General features: G+C 38.5%; 1 protein-coding gene across 2 annotated transcripts; it reads right to left on the bottom strand.

Moving 5' to 3' along the window:
- Positions 1-35: 35 nt before the first annotated feature.
- On the bottom strand, positions 36-17,069 carry znf362b (zinc finger protein 362b). Of its 2 annotated transcripts, none has more exons than XM_023292620.3 (9): positions 16,935-17,069; positions 12,806-12,869; positions 12,288-12,549; positions 10,579-10,683; positions 7,134-7,452; positions 4,843-5,067; positions 4,209-4,287; positions 3,384-3,542; positions 36-2,259 (listed from the first exon to the last, which is right to left on the bottom strand). In XM_023292620.3, exons 2-9 carry the CDS (start codon positions 12,866-12,868, stop codon positions 2,143-2,145), a joined length of 1,329 nt encoding a protein of 442 aa, XP_023148388.1. In that variant the 5' UTR covers position 12,869; positions 16,935-17,069; the 3' UTR covers positions 36-2,142. The 2 variants fall into 2 exon arrangements, with proteins under 2 accessions (XP_023148388.1, XP_023148389.1); XM_023292621.3 differs by having other exon boundaries at positions 12,288-12,522.
- Between the last annotated feature and the right edge of the window lie 32 nt (positions 17,070-17,101).

Here is a 17,101-nt window from a genome sequence, read left to right as displayed (position 1 = left end):
ATTTTTTTTTCTGCTACAAATGGAGAAATGCGTGATTAATTTATAACAGTCTGTTTATTAAACAAGGTAAAGATACAAAGCTTTTTTTTCCTTTTTTAAACATTGATAACCTTAGTTCATCTTCTCAGTCTTGGCTGTGCATATTTAGTTGTCTAGAAACTGTATATGAAACCACAATGCAAGACAGGAAAAAGTGTAATAAATCTACGCAATATCTTTTCATAGAGAACATGGGTTAAACAGTTATACAGATTACAGCTCAGGAACTCCATGCGGAAGGAAAAAAAATAAAAATGTTTACACGACTGAATACTGCAGAACACAATACAGAGTAATGGAAATGGGATGATAAAACAGTTAAGGCTTACATGTAAATAACTGATATAAAACATGAATATTAATAACATACAGGTCGACTAAAATAATTACAGTAAGTCCATACATAAACTTTTACAAAACCCAAACAGAACATGTTTATGAAAACTTAAAAATAAGTACTATAAATGAGTAACATGTTTTACAGTATAGCAACATGTACATTTTCCCATTGTCTCAAAAGAGAGAGTAAGTTGAAGAGGCAGGGTCTGTTGTTGGCGTAAATGTCTGTTTTCAGGCCAGTGGCTTGAGTAATAAGTTTTTAATTCTTTTGAAAACATACTATATACTGTATATGTATTTTACATTATTCTCAGTTCCATCTCAAACGTAACGTCTAGCCGTAGCACCTTTTCTGAAGTGCCCTGAAGAATACAGGGTACCCTATTAGTACCATTCAGAGGTTACAGTTACAGTAAAAATACAACAAACAATACTGTGTACAATGAAAAGAATACTAAAGGAGAAAAAAAAAACGGAAAAGATTCACCTCTGCATCAACTCAGAATATAGGCCTACTGAATATGACTCATACTGCAGTTTCTTCCAAATGGGTAAAGCTTATTAAAGATTCAAAAAAATCTTAACTGGGTTAGAATAGCTGTACAATAACTTCACATTTTGGTCCGATGGTTAGGTTTAAAATTTACCACTCAAGTAAAATTTTATTTCAGCTCAAGTGTTTTTAAAAAGAGGGCTGAGTAGAGTAGAGAGGAGCTGGCACTGATACATGTGCAACATGTTCAACATAGACTTCTAATTCTTAGAAAACAACAGTAAAAGCTGAACTGAAATAGTGAAAGCAGACACACACTATTACAAGATTTTGCTTTTTCTTTAAACCTCCTCATATATGGCACTAACTACCAGGACGAGAGAAGAACTGAAAACGAGCAGTGTTTCTGCGATCATACGTCATGATTGTAAAGGTGCCGCGAAAAGGTGAACATCAAATATGGCGTGAAAGGTTTTGGAAATTAAAAAAGAAACAAACATTCATCTTTCTTCCCTTCCATGTAGCTCTGTTTTTAGCCTCCTCGATACAATAATACAAGTTCTTAATACAATCATGAAATTTTTCAATTGTCATCTACCGATTGCCTCACTTCAAATTTAGATGACCCTGTACTTGCACAAAAACGTGAGTAAAAACAAAGAAAGTAACAGAAAAGACTGTTATTTGTACACAGTCAGTGCTCTTAGCTGCCACAAGTAATGCCCTTTGGCATTTTCCATCCATCAAGATTGAAACAATTTGAGCCAAAACCACAAGGCCTAAAAGTGCTTTAAGATTATCTTTGGATGTCTCCAGAATACACCCAGCAAACATTTATTTTTTTTCACTTTCTCATTGCTTTATAAGGGCAAACATCATCTGGCACATTTTGGAAACCCATTTCATGGAAGAGGAAAAGACAAAAAAATAAGTAAATCATTTCTAACGGCCAATGCATCCGGCGGTTTACATGACGCTTACGAAAGTGCTTATTAAATCTGACGCAAGACATTCTTTGCCGCTCGATCCCCTGGACAACATCTCGCTGTGTTGTTACATTCACAAAAAAAAATTACGCTGTGCTCATTTTTGACAGACGGCCCGTGTCGAGACGGATGGAGGCAGTCTGATTTACTGAATCTAACACTGAATGCTCATGTCAGCTGTCATAATGCTAATGTAAGCCTTATGTAGATGGCCGTGGGTGCAGGGCCTCACAAGCTCCAGCCGAACGCACACTCCCAACTTTAGCCGCTGAGCGTCCAGGAGGCTCAGATGAGGGAGATGCGTATGGGGATGTTGGGGGACTCGGTCCTCTGGGGCGACTGGTGGCTCACTAGGTGCTCCACCACCGTGTGTTTGGACATGTGCTTCATAAGGTAGGTCTCCTGAAACACACCAACAGAAATGAACGTACTGCCAATAAACAGCAGAGTGAACAACAGACTATATCGGCGATCACAGTTGGACGTTTCATGTCTAGACTGGATTCATAATTCATTTAATGTTATCTTCATTGAAAAAAATGCTTTTCTTTCAAAAATAAGGACATGTCTAAGAGGCCCCAAACTTTTGAACGGTAGAGTACATGAATTAAAGTTGCTATATTTTAGTTGCTCTAAAGGAGTCAAAGTTGCTCCACATTAGTAAGAGTTGCTCTAAAATGAGTTAAAGTTGCTCTATATTAGTTAAAGTTGATATTATTAGTAAACGTTGCTCTAAAATTAAAGTTGCTCCATATTAGTTAAAGTTGTTCCATATTAAAGTTGCTCTAAAATGAGTTAAAGTTGCTTTCTATTAGTTAAAGTTGCTCTAAAATGAGTTAAAGTTTCTGCATATTAGTTAGAGTTGCTCTATATTAGTTAAAGTTGCTCCATATTAAAGTTGCTCTATATTAGTTAAAGTTGCTCTAAAATGAGTTAAAGTTGCTCTAAAGGAGTTAAAGTTGCTCTGTATTAGGTAAGGTTGCTCCATATTAGTTAAAGTTGCTCTATATTAAAGTTGTTCCACATTAAAGTTGCTCTATATTAGTTAAAGTTGCTCCATATTAGCTAAATTCGATACTATTAAAGTTGCTCTAAGGTGAGTTAAAGTTGCTCTATATTAAAGTTGATATTTGTTAAAGTTGCTCTAAAATGAGTTTAAGTTGCTGTATATTAGTTAAAGTTGCTCCATATTCATAAAAGTACACGTTAACATTTTAGTTTACCTGGAAAACAACCGGTTTTACAAGTCAAAGATCATTAAATCACCTTCTACAGGTGTGTCAATATGAGAATTAAACTCTACTAAGTCTATAAAACAAAACTTCTTTTCTGTCTGTCTGCCATGGAAACAGAGTGTGTTGACTTGTTAAATATCACAAACAGGAAACACGACTTCTAGTCCAAGGAAGACAGAATATTATCAAATGCCATCATCTTATCAGCTGCATGTAAAGTCTCTCTGTAGGCTCACTGGGAAAATCTGTGACATTCTCAGACAGCGAAGAGAAAAGTTGTGGTTTACTCACGGAGGTGTATGCCCGGCCACACATGCTACAGCAGTAGGCCTTAGCGTTTTTGATGGCATGCGCTGACAAGTGGATCTGCAATGATGCAGAGTCTGAGTAGGCACGGTAGCAGTTAGGACATTTATACGGCTTGTCTTTATTGTGCTGCCTCTGGTGAGACTGTCGGGGAAGAGACAAAAAGTTGTCAGAGCGTTGAGTTGAATGTTTGTACAGTCGATTCCAGTGATTAATCTCTTAACCCTCCTGTTGTCCTCATTTACGGGCACCAAAAAATATTGGTTCCTTGTCTGAAAAAAATCCAAAAATTCAAAAAAATTCCCCAAATTTCTAAAAAATCTCCAAAACCTTCAGGAAGAAAATCCCAATAATTCCTTAAAAGTTTCCCTTAAAAGTTTTTTTTTTTTTTTTTAATCCCCCTAATTTTGGCAAGAAAATTCTTGTAAATATTTTCAAAAAATTTGTAAAAAACTTCCCAAAAAATCCTAAAAATATCTAAAGTGATTCCATATATATCAGTAAAACTTCTAATATTTTCTTTAAGAACATTCAGGAAAAAAATCAACCAAAATCCAGCGAAATTCGCTGGATTTTGGTTGATTTTTTTTTCTGAATGTTCTTAAGAAACATTTTTAACATTTCTTTTATACACCAAAAAATGTTCAAAGATTTCCCAAAAATGTTGAAAATGTGAACATCAGAAGTTTCACCATGAAATTTTTTTTTTTCTCCCACATTTTCGAACTTTAAAATGGGTCAATTTTGACCCGCAGGACGACACGAGGGTTAAAGGTGGAACTGCATCATTTAATAGCAGTTTTTACAGACCTGGAGGTTAGACAGCTGGGTAAAAGCCTTTTCACATCCAGGGTGAGCACATTTATAAGGCCTATCGCCAGTGTGGATTCTGTGGCAAAAGATGCAGATTAAAAAAAAAAGGTTAAATGGCAAAGATGACTCAGATTTATTCATTTATGGTGCTGCAAAGCTCTAAATATAGTCAAGATCAGATTTTATCAATCTATAAACCCTAATTTCTCACAATCGGTATGTTTTTGTTGAAAAGAGAAACTCAGGTAAAATTAAAGAAGGGAAAATGTGATCAAAGTCGTAAAATAAAGGCATGTTACTGGGAAATTCTCCAAGCATAAACATGTCTTTCCATACATGGAAATATGAGCCTGATTCCAATATATGCATGAGAATTTAAGGATTTTAATGCAAGTCAAACTGAACTGGCTTTTACATGAAGAGTCAAAATAATCTATTTACTGTCAAGTAATTTAGCAATCAGACGTTTGAATTTTCTTCTGTTTTCTGTATCATGTTACTGGAAAATAAGCTGTAAATGTAAGTAATCTGTAATCAGTGACAGTGAGACTTCAGATATAATATCTATAAAGTAATGGTAGAGCATTAGCTCTATATTGGCTTTCTTTTTTTTTCCCCTTCCTCCACCCACCTGGTATGCTGCTGCAGGTGTGACAGCTGCCGAAAGGAGTTCTCGCAGTAGGAGCAGTGGTAGGGTTTGATGCCCAGGTGGATGCGCAGGTGCTGGGACAGGTAGGAGGCGTTGGCGAACGTCTTGGAGCAGTGGGGACACTTGTGTGGTTTGGCCTCTGTGTGGGACTTGGAATGGATCTGCATCTCTGACTTGGTTAGGAAGGTGAGCGGGCACACTTTGCATCTTGGTGACGACAAAAAGGAACAGAAAAATGCAGAAAATGATCAGATCAGACAAGTATTAGTTTGCATAGAAGTAGAGCATAATAACGTTATCTGTTAATCCGATAGTAAGGCCACTTCAGTCATTTTCATTAAAAATTAAGCAAATCATCATCAAGTTTGAATCACATTCTAGATCCAAATTAACAGAAGCACCGATGCCCAACCAAAGTCAGATTGTAGTTTAATTCTACATTCATTTGGGTATTAATTTTGTGCCCAATTAGTTTCAGAAATTCCTACAAACTTCACAAATGAAAGCTGAATCTTGCAAGCTCTAATTTAATTTTTTAAAAAAACTTTATGGTGACAAACAGCTACTGAGAGTTGAAAAAGTATGGCAGCAGGAAGTCAGACCTTTAAGAAAATGTCATTTGCTGACTCTGAAAACTCCTGATCCAAAAAAACTGAACCAGAATGAGAAAAACAAGAACTTCTCCGTGTTTTTCCAGATGATGATAGGATACTATTGACAGTCCAGTGATGAAGCTTAGAGGAAAATTCCATAAAATAGAAATGTTCCTTTATGTTTTATGCCTGTTTTGTTCTTTTTTCCATTCCCCATCCACTAGTTCTGAATAAAAGGGTGCCGTTATATCTCTTCATCTGGGACTAAACTCTATAAAAATGCTGCTCATCGTCTGAGTTTAGTCGTCAAACTTTCCTCTCACTGAGCTTCCATCGATTCAGGATAAAGATGTTCTTATTAAAGCCTCAGTGAGGAGCACGTCTCAGTAATGTACACTTGTAACCAAACATGTCTCAAGCAAATAGCTATTGATTCTGTGCTGACCATAATTAAATCTGTGAATCGGCTTTGCAACATCAGCACTAAATCAAATCTCCTCTCCTCGGGGATGCAGCAGGAGCTTTAAAACAGGGGTGTTAAACATGCGGCCCGTGGGCCAAAACCGGCCCTCCAGAGGGTCCAATCCGGCCCTCAAAGTGTAAAAATTACAGAGAAGACATTAACTGCAGATTGTAAATTAGTAAAACTATAAATTTAAAATCATTTCTAGACCATGACAAGTTGTTTTGATCATAAAGTAAAATGCTAGATTGTTCTTTGTTCTTTTGTCATTTTGTATCTTGTTTTTGTTATATTTTCTTTTTTTGTTTGTCTAACTTTTGTCGTTTGTCTCATGTTTTTGTCGTTTTGTTTCTCGTTTCTATCAATTTTTTGTCGCATTGTAACTTTTTTGTTTTGTTTTGTTTCGTGTCGTTTGTCTCATTTTTTGTCATTTTGTCTCTTATTTTTGTAATATTTTATCTTGCTTTTGTTGTTTATAATCTGACTTGTTGTTCATCTCATGTTTTTGTTGTTTAGTTTTTTTTGTCCCACTTGTGTTGTCATTTTGTGTTTTGCTTTATTTGTTGTTTTGTGTATCGTTTTAGTCATTTTGTGTTTGTCTCGCTTGTTTCGTTCGTCTACTTTTTTGTCGTTTTGTTTCTCGCTTTTGTCATTTTTGATCTCGTTTGTGTCATTTGTGTAATGTTTGTCTTATTTTTGTTGTTTGTGCATTTTTTGATGCTTTGTAACTTTTTTGTCTCATTTTGTTTTGTTTGTTCCATATTTTGTCGCATTTTTGTAATATTCTGTCTTGTTTTTCTTGCTTTTTGTCTTTTTTTGTCTGACTTGTCATTTTGATCATAAAGTATAATACTGTATCATTCAATCCCAAATCCCTGTGACTAAATGTTGTGTTCCTTTGTAGACACTGTGTGATCTGGAAGTTGTAATGTGTAAATTATAAACTGAGGCATAATATTGTTGAAATTGAACTTATTTTCTTCAGAAATTTCAGGTTATTCATAATGTTTTGTAATAAGATAATCCCTAAAATGTGAACATTTTTGCACTAAAACAAAGGAAAAATTTGGAGTTGTGGTTATTTATAGGTTATTTATATGTTATAACTTTACTGGTCCGGCCCACTTGAGATCAAATTGGGCTGAATGTAGCCCCTGAACTAAAATGAGTTTGACAGTCCTGCTTTAAAACAGCAGCAGCAGGTTCCTGTGTCCAACCTGTAGGTTTTGCCCTCTTTGGGTGCAACAGTGACGCAGCCTTGGTCGGCCAGGATGGGGTAGGGCACCACCAGCAGGGGACCAGACGTGTTTTCAGCTTTGATCTTCTTTCTGCCCCGAGGTGCTTTTGGTGGGGGGCCCAGCAGTCCTGCCAGGCCTCCAGCCTTCATGTGGTCCATGCCGGGGCCGCTGGCCAGCCCCGAGATGATGTTGACCGAGGGGGCGCCGCCCAGCCGGTTCTGGCTGCTGGAGGTGGGAGTCGTGGGGGTCAGAGCCTCTGAGGTGCTGTGGCCGTCGGGTCGAGATGAGGGAGCCAGACCTGCGGAGGTGGGAACCAGAACTACATCAGTTTTTACCCCAGAACCATTGCTCTTTTTTTTAATTCTTTATTTCACCAGGTAAGATCAGCTGAGAACAAATTCTCATTTAGGACGAAGACCTGGCAACAGGCCCCAGCAGGAAGAATGAGAACAAATAAATGATACATAAACAAGAACAGGGTTTCTGCAGGGCATTAAAAAGCATTAATAATCATTAAATTGATTTTGCTGAAATTAAGGCCTTAAATGGCATTAAAAATCATTAAATTTGATTCTCAGTGGCATTAAAAATTCTTTCTGCAGTTTTCAAGAAAAGTATTTGACAATAATAATATAATAATATATAATTATAGACTGTGATTCGTCAGATATGTGCCGTGCTGGCCGCTGTATCTCGCAATGGGAAATCCTTAACAAATCCGTGGATCCAGACTATAAGCTGCATCACTGCCAAAATCTAATCACTTGGTCCTTGTGTCATTTCTGACCTTCCCTGAAAATTTGATCCAAATCCGTTAGTATGTTTTTGAGTAATGTTACAGACAGACAGACAGATTCACAGACAAATGTATGCCGATCGTCACATAACTCCACTGCGTTCCTTGGTGGAGTAAAAAGGATGCACAAGTGTGTAAATAGAGATTAAAAACAGCCTAAATTACTGCCAGCATGTGCAGCGGTCAGCTAGGGTCTGCTGCAGCTTCTGCTTAAACATGTAAAGTGATGGAAGAGATGACAGTTTGAGAGATTTTTGGAGGGAATTCCAATCGACTGCTGAAGCAAAGTGAAAGGAATTCCAGCCAAAGAGTGTGAACCTCAGGGATAGAGTGTGAGGAGATCACTGGACCTCAGGTGGTAGCTGTTATGGGAGGGGTGTAGGAGGTGGGAGAGGTACTGAGGTGTCTTCCCTGATAGGGTCTGGTAGATGATAAAAGCCAGCGCTGGAGTCACCTGGTGGAAGGGAGGGCCAACCCACCAGTTAGTAAAGGTCACAGTGGTGGGTGGAGGAAGGTGCACCAGTAGCAAGAACAGCAAGGACATCAAGCCTGTTTGGGGCACACTTAGGGGGTATTTTATAGACAACATTACCATAGTTAAACATGGGAAGGATGGTCGTCTTCACCAGAGAGTATGGAAAGGAGGCCTTATTACAGTAAAGGAACCCCAGTCTGGTGTTCAGTGTTTCTACACTAAACACTGATGATTTTACATTTAAAATATACACCACCGTTCAAAAGTTTGGGGCTCCCAGACAATTACATGTTTTCCATGAAAACTCCCACTTTTATTCATGTGCTAACATAACTGCACAAGGGTTTTCTAATCATCAATGAGCCTTTCAACACCATTAGCTAACACAATGTAGCATTAGAACACAGGAGTGATGGTTGCTGGAAATGTTCCTCTGTACCTCTATGGAGATATTCCATTAAAAATCAGCTGTTTCCAGCTACAATAGTCATTTACCACATTAACAATGTCTACACTGGATTTATCATTCATTTCATGTTATCTTCATCGAAAAAAAACTGCTTTTCTTTCAAAAATAAGGACATTTCTAAGTGAACAGAAACTTTTGAACGGTAGTGTACTTTTTGTGCAACATCTTTTTCGTGCAGTTTTAAGGGAACGATGCAAACTGGGAATGTATTGTGTGTGTGTGTGGTTCACTTATAGAGTCTTAATGATGATTATTACTATTTATTCATTTAAATGCTATTTATGAGCTCTTTCCACTGCTCTTTTGCACAGATGAGGACTACACTTTTAATTTCAACAAAGACACGTTGATATTTTTACACTACAACCCTCACACATAAGAGAACACCCCAACAGTGTTTTTTTCATACATATTTCTTAGTTTTATTCTTTTCCGTGTAGAATTCCTACTAATATAAGCAGTTAGCTTCCATTCGTTTCCATATAATGTTGTAAAACAACTCTTGAAACTGGCATGAGCCGTGAAATCTGTTACAGCGAACGGACACCCTCAAAAAAGCTTGTGAATAACAGAGACTTCTGAGGTAATCTTAGCGACAGAAAAAGCTGTGTGAAGAATTTAAAAAACTAGGTAGAGAAGGAGAGAAGTTAAACCTTCGCTTACAGTCTCATCTCAGCACACTTTTGCTGAAGCAAAGTTAAGTGTTGCACTTTCCAAAGTTGCAGAAATCATCATCAGACTCCCCTTTTCCTCATAAACTCGGACACCAGAAAGGTGTTTTCCCATCTGACTTCTACTAAAGCACGTAGCCCTGTCACATGCTGAAATTGCAGTACAGGAGTGTTTAGAAGTAGCTGTGTTCATGACTGTACCGTTAACGTGTGGGCGATATTTTTTCTTTATTCCTGTCACATTTCTACTCACTGTGGGCTCATTTTCCCTCCAATATAAACTCCTGCACCTCCTCAGAAACAGAACAACCACGACTAGAAGCAGATGGAACTCAAAAATGTTGTCTTTTGAGCAGCAAAATTCAGTTATAATGCCACACTAAAAGCTGAATTTCTTCACAAATTCACAAATTATTCACACTGCAAACTTTTTAAAAAGCTGGACTCAACATGTACAACATTTCTTTAAGTGATTCAAGTATTACTGGAATAAAAAAAAATGAAAAAAAAAACAGGGACTGTTATTATTAGAAATCTACTACTTACATTTTTAATTTGTTTCCATACTTTCTACTTGCACAATCATAGCCTGAGTCACTTGTGACTTCTTGGTTTTGCCACGAAGAGCAGAACTTTAGGTTTTTTACAGAATCCCAGCCGCAGCAAATTCTACATTTTTAGCAAATTTGTAAACGAGACACTTAAAATATAGTGGTTTTTCTAACAAATCTCTTGTTTCTAAGCTTAGATTTTAGTATGTTTTCCAAAAGACAGATGAGTAGTTCAAGGACCTCTGAAAAGTTATACATTTGATTCTTTCAGTTTTCTTTGTAGCTCTGATAAACGGTGTAATTTTGGCATTTTATTTTAAAGATAACATGCCTTTAAACACCCTGAGGCAGGTTTTGGGATGTAGACTTTAAATGATACTGCTACTGTCCATTTAAACGACACTAGAGGCTGATTGTTTTGCTGTTTTTTCCCCACAGCAGCAGACTGAATGACTGCAGTACCTGAGCGATGGTTGACCCGGCCTGGCTGCTCACCGAGCTGTCTCATGTGCCAGTCTTCCCACAATCCTTTGGCCTTCACTGCTGACTTGTCGTCCATGTTTCCATCTAGAATTTATGAGGTGACGACATTCCAATCAGTACATCAAAATAACCAGGCATGTGGAAGAATTTACAACGCTGGAGCTCTAAAATACGTATTAGTTCGATAGCTGATAAATTTCACTTTAGAGATGTACTCTTAATGAAACAGCTTCTCAATCCATCATCACCTTAAGTTCTCTATACTCAAGCAGCAGCATTACACGAATTTTTTCCAAGGAAAACACAGTCTAAAAATCCAAAGATGTTCTTGATTTAAAAAGAAAATATCTGAAGAAATCTCCAGGCAGTAGAATGAGAACCTCTGCACACTTAGCTCCCAAGAAATGATTCAGAATTGAATTCAACTTTTGTCAAAAATTTCTGACTTATGGAGTGCAGGACTACTTCCATCCATCCATCCATCATCTATACACTGCTTAATCCTCATTAGGGTCGTGGGGGGTTGGAGTCTATCCCAGCTGATTTATCCCAAGCTGGAAGTCACCAGTCTTTCTCAAGGCTACATATAGAAACAATCACACTCACACCTACGGACAATTTAGAAGCACCAATTAACCTCAGCATGTTTTTGGACTGTGGGAGGAAGCTGGAGAACCTGGAGAAAACCCACACATGTACAGGGAGAACATGCAAACTCCATGCAGAAAGATCTCAGACCCAGGCCGGGATATGACCTGGTATTTTCTAGCTGCAAGGTGACGGTGCTAACCACCGATCCACTGTGCAGCCTGCAGTAGTTTCAGCATTTTCCATTATGGCTTTCCAATTTTCCTGCACCTACACAATCAATTTATAACATAATTTATAAACCACTTTCCCAAAATGTCCATGAACTCAATGCCAGCATCAGGGTCAATATATAACTGCAGGACTTTTTGTATCATAGTTGACATTTTTGCTGTTTTCAGACCTAAAATCAACATGGTTGCTTATAACCAAACACCACATGGCATTTTTACAGAAAGATTCTTCTAAATATTATATATACAACTGAGTAAAATTGAAATTGAAGTTATTTCTAAAGATATTGTAGTAAACCTGTTGACTACTTTATATTAAATAAGTCAGAAAGCCTTGGAGTCTGGCCAGTCTTTTCTTCAGGAGGAAATGACATCATGTGGAGCAGGTCATGTGATCTGGAATTAACACACTTCCTGGAGAGGTGTTTTTGTAATGAGAAACTTAGTGGAAAGTGATTTCTGGTACACAGATACAATTTGTTATTTTCCATATAAAATTTGATATTTTGCCAAAAAATAAATATCTTTCATGATTATCTCAACTTAATAAAAAGAAGTTTAGCTAATTAGAAGGTGGCTGTTATTAAATTGGGACGGTTATTTAGTTGACATTTTAGTGATATCCAGTCATTTTTTATTAATAAATGATTGTTTCCATAATAAAAAAATGTGGAATTTGTAAAGACATGATCATAATGAACATAAAAACTTTTTTTTTTTTTTTTTTTTTTTTTACTTTTAATAAAAATGGATGCAAGATATATCCCATGGACTTCAAAAGTCCCCCAGTTATAGACTGACCCCTCAGTATTTGATGCTACAGTGTTGCGGTCCAGTGCTGGAACTACAAACGAATTAAAGCTGTACCTGGTCCAGAACTGGAGGCGGGCCGGGCGTGCAGTGCGATGTCGGGCTGTCCGGAGCCCTGGGGCTGCGGGTGGTGACCCGGCACCTGCTGAGGCTGAGGCTTCGGCACCGGCATGCCGTGCTGAGCGCCGCCGTCCGGGGTGGAGGTGGGCACCAGCAGAGGCTGCTGAGAGGGGGTGGAGGTAGGCGGCAGGTGCAGGGGTCGAATCTTCTCAGCCATCAGTTGCTCCTTGATCTTGTTAATGAGGACCAGGTTATCCAGCTGAAAGGGTTAACGGGTCATGCTCAACAGACAACAGCCACCGTGTGTGAATGTCGTTCACGCCACCAAAAAGAAACACACTGCGGGACAGAAAACACTGACCAGCACACAGTACGGCTTTAACGTTTGTTCACAGTGAACTGTGGTTCTCAGGCAGAGTTTGGAGCTGAATGGCTGAAAAGACATTCACACATGGAAACAAATGGCAATGATGGGTGGAAATGTCACAGTAATTACATGTTGTGAGTGGACTTACCTGGCCTGGCATGGAGGGGGGCGGCGGCCAGAAATACGGGTTGTTAAATCGAGGCTCTGCCATCCTGAAGTAAATGACATTTGTTTTAGTCACGTTTAAAAGTTACACCTAATGAGCTGTTGTATTTCTACAGATGTGTCAGTCTAGCGTTGGTTTAAAAATGCTTCAATGTTTAACCTTTAAGTACTTTAAGTTTAATCACATATTGCTAAACTGTTGACAAACTCAGTTGTCCTCCTTTTATCCAACCCCCCTACAGTGTGTCTGCGTACATCCTTTTTTGTCCGGTTGTGGTGCGAGCCAGAGGACACATCAAAAAGGCACAACTTTACAAGGCTGTCTTCTTTGTTTAAATCCCACATACTTGTTTTGATGCATTTAGTCATTGTCTAATCATCTGTTTGGGTTTAGCTCCATTGTGGCGCTGATCAGTTTGTCATTTCATCCTGCATTTCTATTGGTTAGTTAGTTGTTGTAGGTCGCTGCAGCAGTCCCACTGTGAGACGATCACCCAGAATTTCTGACACTGTCAAAATTTAATTTCAGCTTGTCTTTGGTCACCATGACAACGGCCATCCTTGAACCTGTCTCTGCGACGTAGGACCACCGATTTAGAGCCACAACCAAAGAAATTACCACGATTCTCTCATCTTGTCTTTCATCTGGGACAAAAATCACACAGTGTATAGAGATTTTAACAGAGAAAGAGATGCTTCAAGTCATTTAGAAATTGTATCATCACATTTACACCACCGTTCACAAGTTTGGGATCCCCCAGGCCATTCCATGTTTTCCATGAAAACCCACACTTTTATTCCAGCGCTAACATAACTGCACAAGGGTTTTCTAATCATCAATGAGCCTTTCAACACCATTAGCTAACACAATGTAGCATTAGAACACAGGAGTGATGGATGCTGGAAATGTTCCTCTGTACCTCTATGGAGATATTCCATTAAAAATCAGCTGTTTCCAGCTACAATAGTCATTTACCACATTAACAATGTCTACACTGTATTTATCATTCATTTAATGGTATCTTATCTTCATTGACATTTCTAAGTGACCCCAAACTTTTGAATGCTAGCACAGCTTGTCCAGTGTAGCGCTGTGTGCAGCACATGTAGCAGAGCTCGTATGGTAACAGGCGTTGGTGCAGCGTTGATCAGTGTATTCATAGATGCTAACTAATTTGTGAAATGAATTGCTGGAAAGTCAACAATGACCCCATGATTTCCCCCACTAAACATAAAACTAGCATATTTATATATTATATGTAGGCATGGGCGATAAACACGGCATCAATCAGATAAGAATTTAACTTAGGATAGGGAGGTAAGACTGCGTTTTTCTGTTACAAACTTTTGTTTCATCAGGTCAGTCTTGCTCAACAGATTAGTGGGGTTTTGTTTGTTGTTTTGGTTTTGCTCACTCTGAATTTAAGTTAAAACATCACCGCTACTTTGTTAAACACTTTATTTTTCTGAGATAATGCGTTTTGTGGCTGCTTGGATCAGCGAAAGACAGCAGTTCATGTTACGTTCGAGCATCCCTAGGCTGGGCATAACAAAGGCATTAGACGCAAATCACCACAAAAAACATGACAAAAATGTAAAGTTCAGTTCCGTGAATAAACTGTGGCTCAAACACTACCCGCCTTTTCACCCTAAATCACTCTCCCTCGACCTCCATGCAGGTCTCCCGAGGTTTGCTAGTCTGAGACCGCCGTAGAAGAAGGCTGCATGCCCTCGCTAGACAGACTTTTCGGTCTAAAAACACCCACGACCCCGTGAACCCCGTCACCTCCACCCACACAACACTCTACCTGAGGCCTGGTTCTTCCCAGAAACGAGTAGGATGAAGTTTGACTTAACTCCTGTTGCTACATGTCCCTACAGATCCTATCTCATCGTTTCACATGAGTTTCAAACTTCATGCTTATATACATCTTAAGAAAGCACAAAAACACCTTTACTGTTACTGTTATTATAGTTTTCAAGCCCTCTTTTTTTGATACACCCTTTAAAATAATGTTGTTTACCACACAAACTGACCAGCAAATGGCTTTTAAAAACTGAAATTTCCTCTTAATTCAAAGTTTTCCATTATTTGCACAGTCTGGACATTCACTAAATCAATACATTTCAAGTATGTGTTTTGGAAAACACTATTTATTCTAATAGCTTCTGTAACGTACTGCCACTACTACTAATACTACTACTGTAATATGCACTGGACATGATGTAGTATGTGTTACCCCGCACGTTTTGGGTCTAAACAGTGGGTAACATGACGTATAAGAGGCTTTTAAAGTCAGAATGTGTCTCATCTTTCATTGGAATTAAACAGTTTCTGCCAATTTTTCTCTAATATATTAAATATGAGGTTTCTAATACTACAAATAGCATTTGTCTTTACATGTTTATCGACGTGGGCCAAATAATCAGTTATACCAACTGAAATATTACATTGTATTAGGATAGACTTTTTAGTTATACCTCCCAGCTCTCACCATATATGTATATATCTATACCTATATTACCTGTCAAAATCACTTTAAACCACTTAAATCAAAGGTGTAAATACTGTATATTGACCTTTAATATATTTATCTCTATAGATTTTAAAATTAGCAGTTTTTTGTTTATAGTATTGTACAGCAAGATTTTAAAGACAAATGTTAATGTTACTGACCTGCCTGTTTTGTCTTTTTGTTATTTTTGTTGTTGTATGGAAGCTGCTGAATACTTAGAATTTCTGTCGGGATCAAAAAAGCATCTATCTGTCTGTCTGTCTGTCTGTCTGTCTGTCTGTCTGTCTGTCTATCTATCTATCTATCTATCTATCTATCTATCTATCTATCTATCTATCTATCTATCTATCTATCTATCTATCTATCTATCTATCTATCTATCTATCTATCTATCTATCTATCTATCTATCTATCTATCTATCTATCTATCTATCTATCTATCTATCTATCTTTACTCCCTAAAACCAACCCCACATCCAGTATCAGTCAGGCTCTATCCAAACAAACCATCCTGGTAAAATTTGAGATATTAAAAAAAAAAAAAAAAACAACCTGAAGTCACCTTGAATGTCAAATAAATAGTTTAAATTTAAATTTACTGATAAAGCAAGAGTTCTTATGAGAATAAATGGAGCAGAGTAAAAACTTGCCATGTTGCATGTATTGTTTTTATAACTAAGTGTGTAAATGAGGCCTGCAGCCAAAAGTAGCACCTTAAAATAAAGCCATCTTTTTGAAATGTCATCCGGTAAAAACAGACCGGAGCCGGTCTGGAGCTGCTGTGCTCCTTTTGTCTCAATTCCCTGAAAATAAGTGGACGTCGCTTTAAAAAATTCACACCAACGCAACGAAGGAGGAAAAAAAACGAGAGAAACTTTCCCTTCTTTGACTTTTTCGGACATGTCTGCTGTCTGGCTGCGGATCTGGACGCGCACCGCCGGAGGATCGAGGCGGATTCGAGGCTCCCGGTGCGCCTCAGACATTCTCAGACAGTTTTCTTTAAAACATTTCCAGACAAAAGAGAAACAAAAATGGCAGCCTTATTTTTATAAGGCGGGACGCCATATTCTGCAGACCCCAAAATTTTTTAGGAGCATGAACGTGTTGTCGTGAGGAGGAGGAAAAACCGCCGCGGAGACGCAACACAAAGGTGTGTTTATCATGTCAAAGGCATGAAGGATTGTTTACGGCGAATTGCAGGTTTGAATAGCCCGGCCTCCCCACCTCTTAAAAAAACTGACACTTCCTACAACAACCATGCCCTGCACACACACACGAGAAGAGAAAAAAACTGCACGGAAACCGGAGCAGCTTCGCCTCATTACACCGATTAAAACAACCGAACCGATGCGTAAAGGTCAAAACAGAACCGGCGCACAAAGCCTCGTCTGGCCGGAGAGACGCCGTGCCATCTCCGGCAAATTTCACTTTTACGGCTGCTTTTTTTCCTCTCTCTCCTCCTCCTTCTTCCTCCACATTCTGTAACTTTTGCAGGACAGAAATTGCAATTTTGTGCACAATGCAACCATCCGGGAGGATAGCGCAGAACGGAGATGTGCACGGCGGCGAAAAGAGGGCAAAGACATGCACAAATACCTGGTGTCCTGCTTGCAGATATTGTCTTGCGAGAACAGCTATAATATAAAAGGTTGATGTTCTTTCTGCCTCCAGTCGGACCACCGCTTCCGGGTCGCTTTGTTCACTTCTGGGTGCTGCAGCTTCATGCAGACGCACAGACGGAGCGCAGGCGAACGTTCAGCTCG

Source organism: Amphiprion ocellaris, chromosome 8, assembly GCF_022539595.1.
Source record: "Amphiprion ocellaris isolate individual 3 ecotype Okinawa chromosome 8, ASM2253959v1, whole genome shotgun sequence".
Lineage (NCBI taxonomy): Eukaryota > Metazoa > Chordata > Actinopteri > Pomacentridae > Amphiprion > Amphiprion ocellaris.
Note: the sequence above shows the minus strand (reverse complement) of the source record. Positions and strands in the feature narration are given on the sequence as shown.

Bases quoted from the DNA above. Each gene is read 5' to 3' on its own strand.
- znf362b (XM_023292620.3), bottom strand. From the start codon at position 12,868: ATGGCAGAGCCTCGATTTAACAACCCGTATTTCTGGCCGCCGCCCCCC. The intron at 12,550-12,805 runs GTAAGTCCACTC...TAACCCTTTCAG, and splicing joins CCCCCTCCATGCCAGGCCAG to CTGGATAACCTGGTCCTCAT. The intron at 7,453-10,578 runs GTACTGCAGTCA...CCACCTCCGCAG, and splicing joins CCGGGTCAACCATCGCTCAG to GTCTGGCTCCCTCATCTCGA.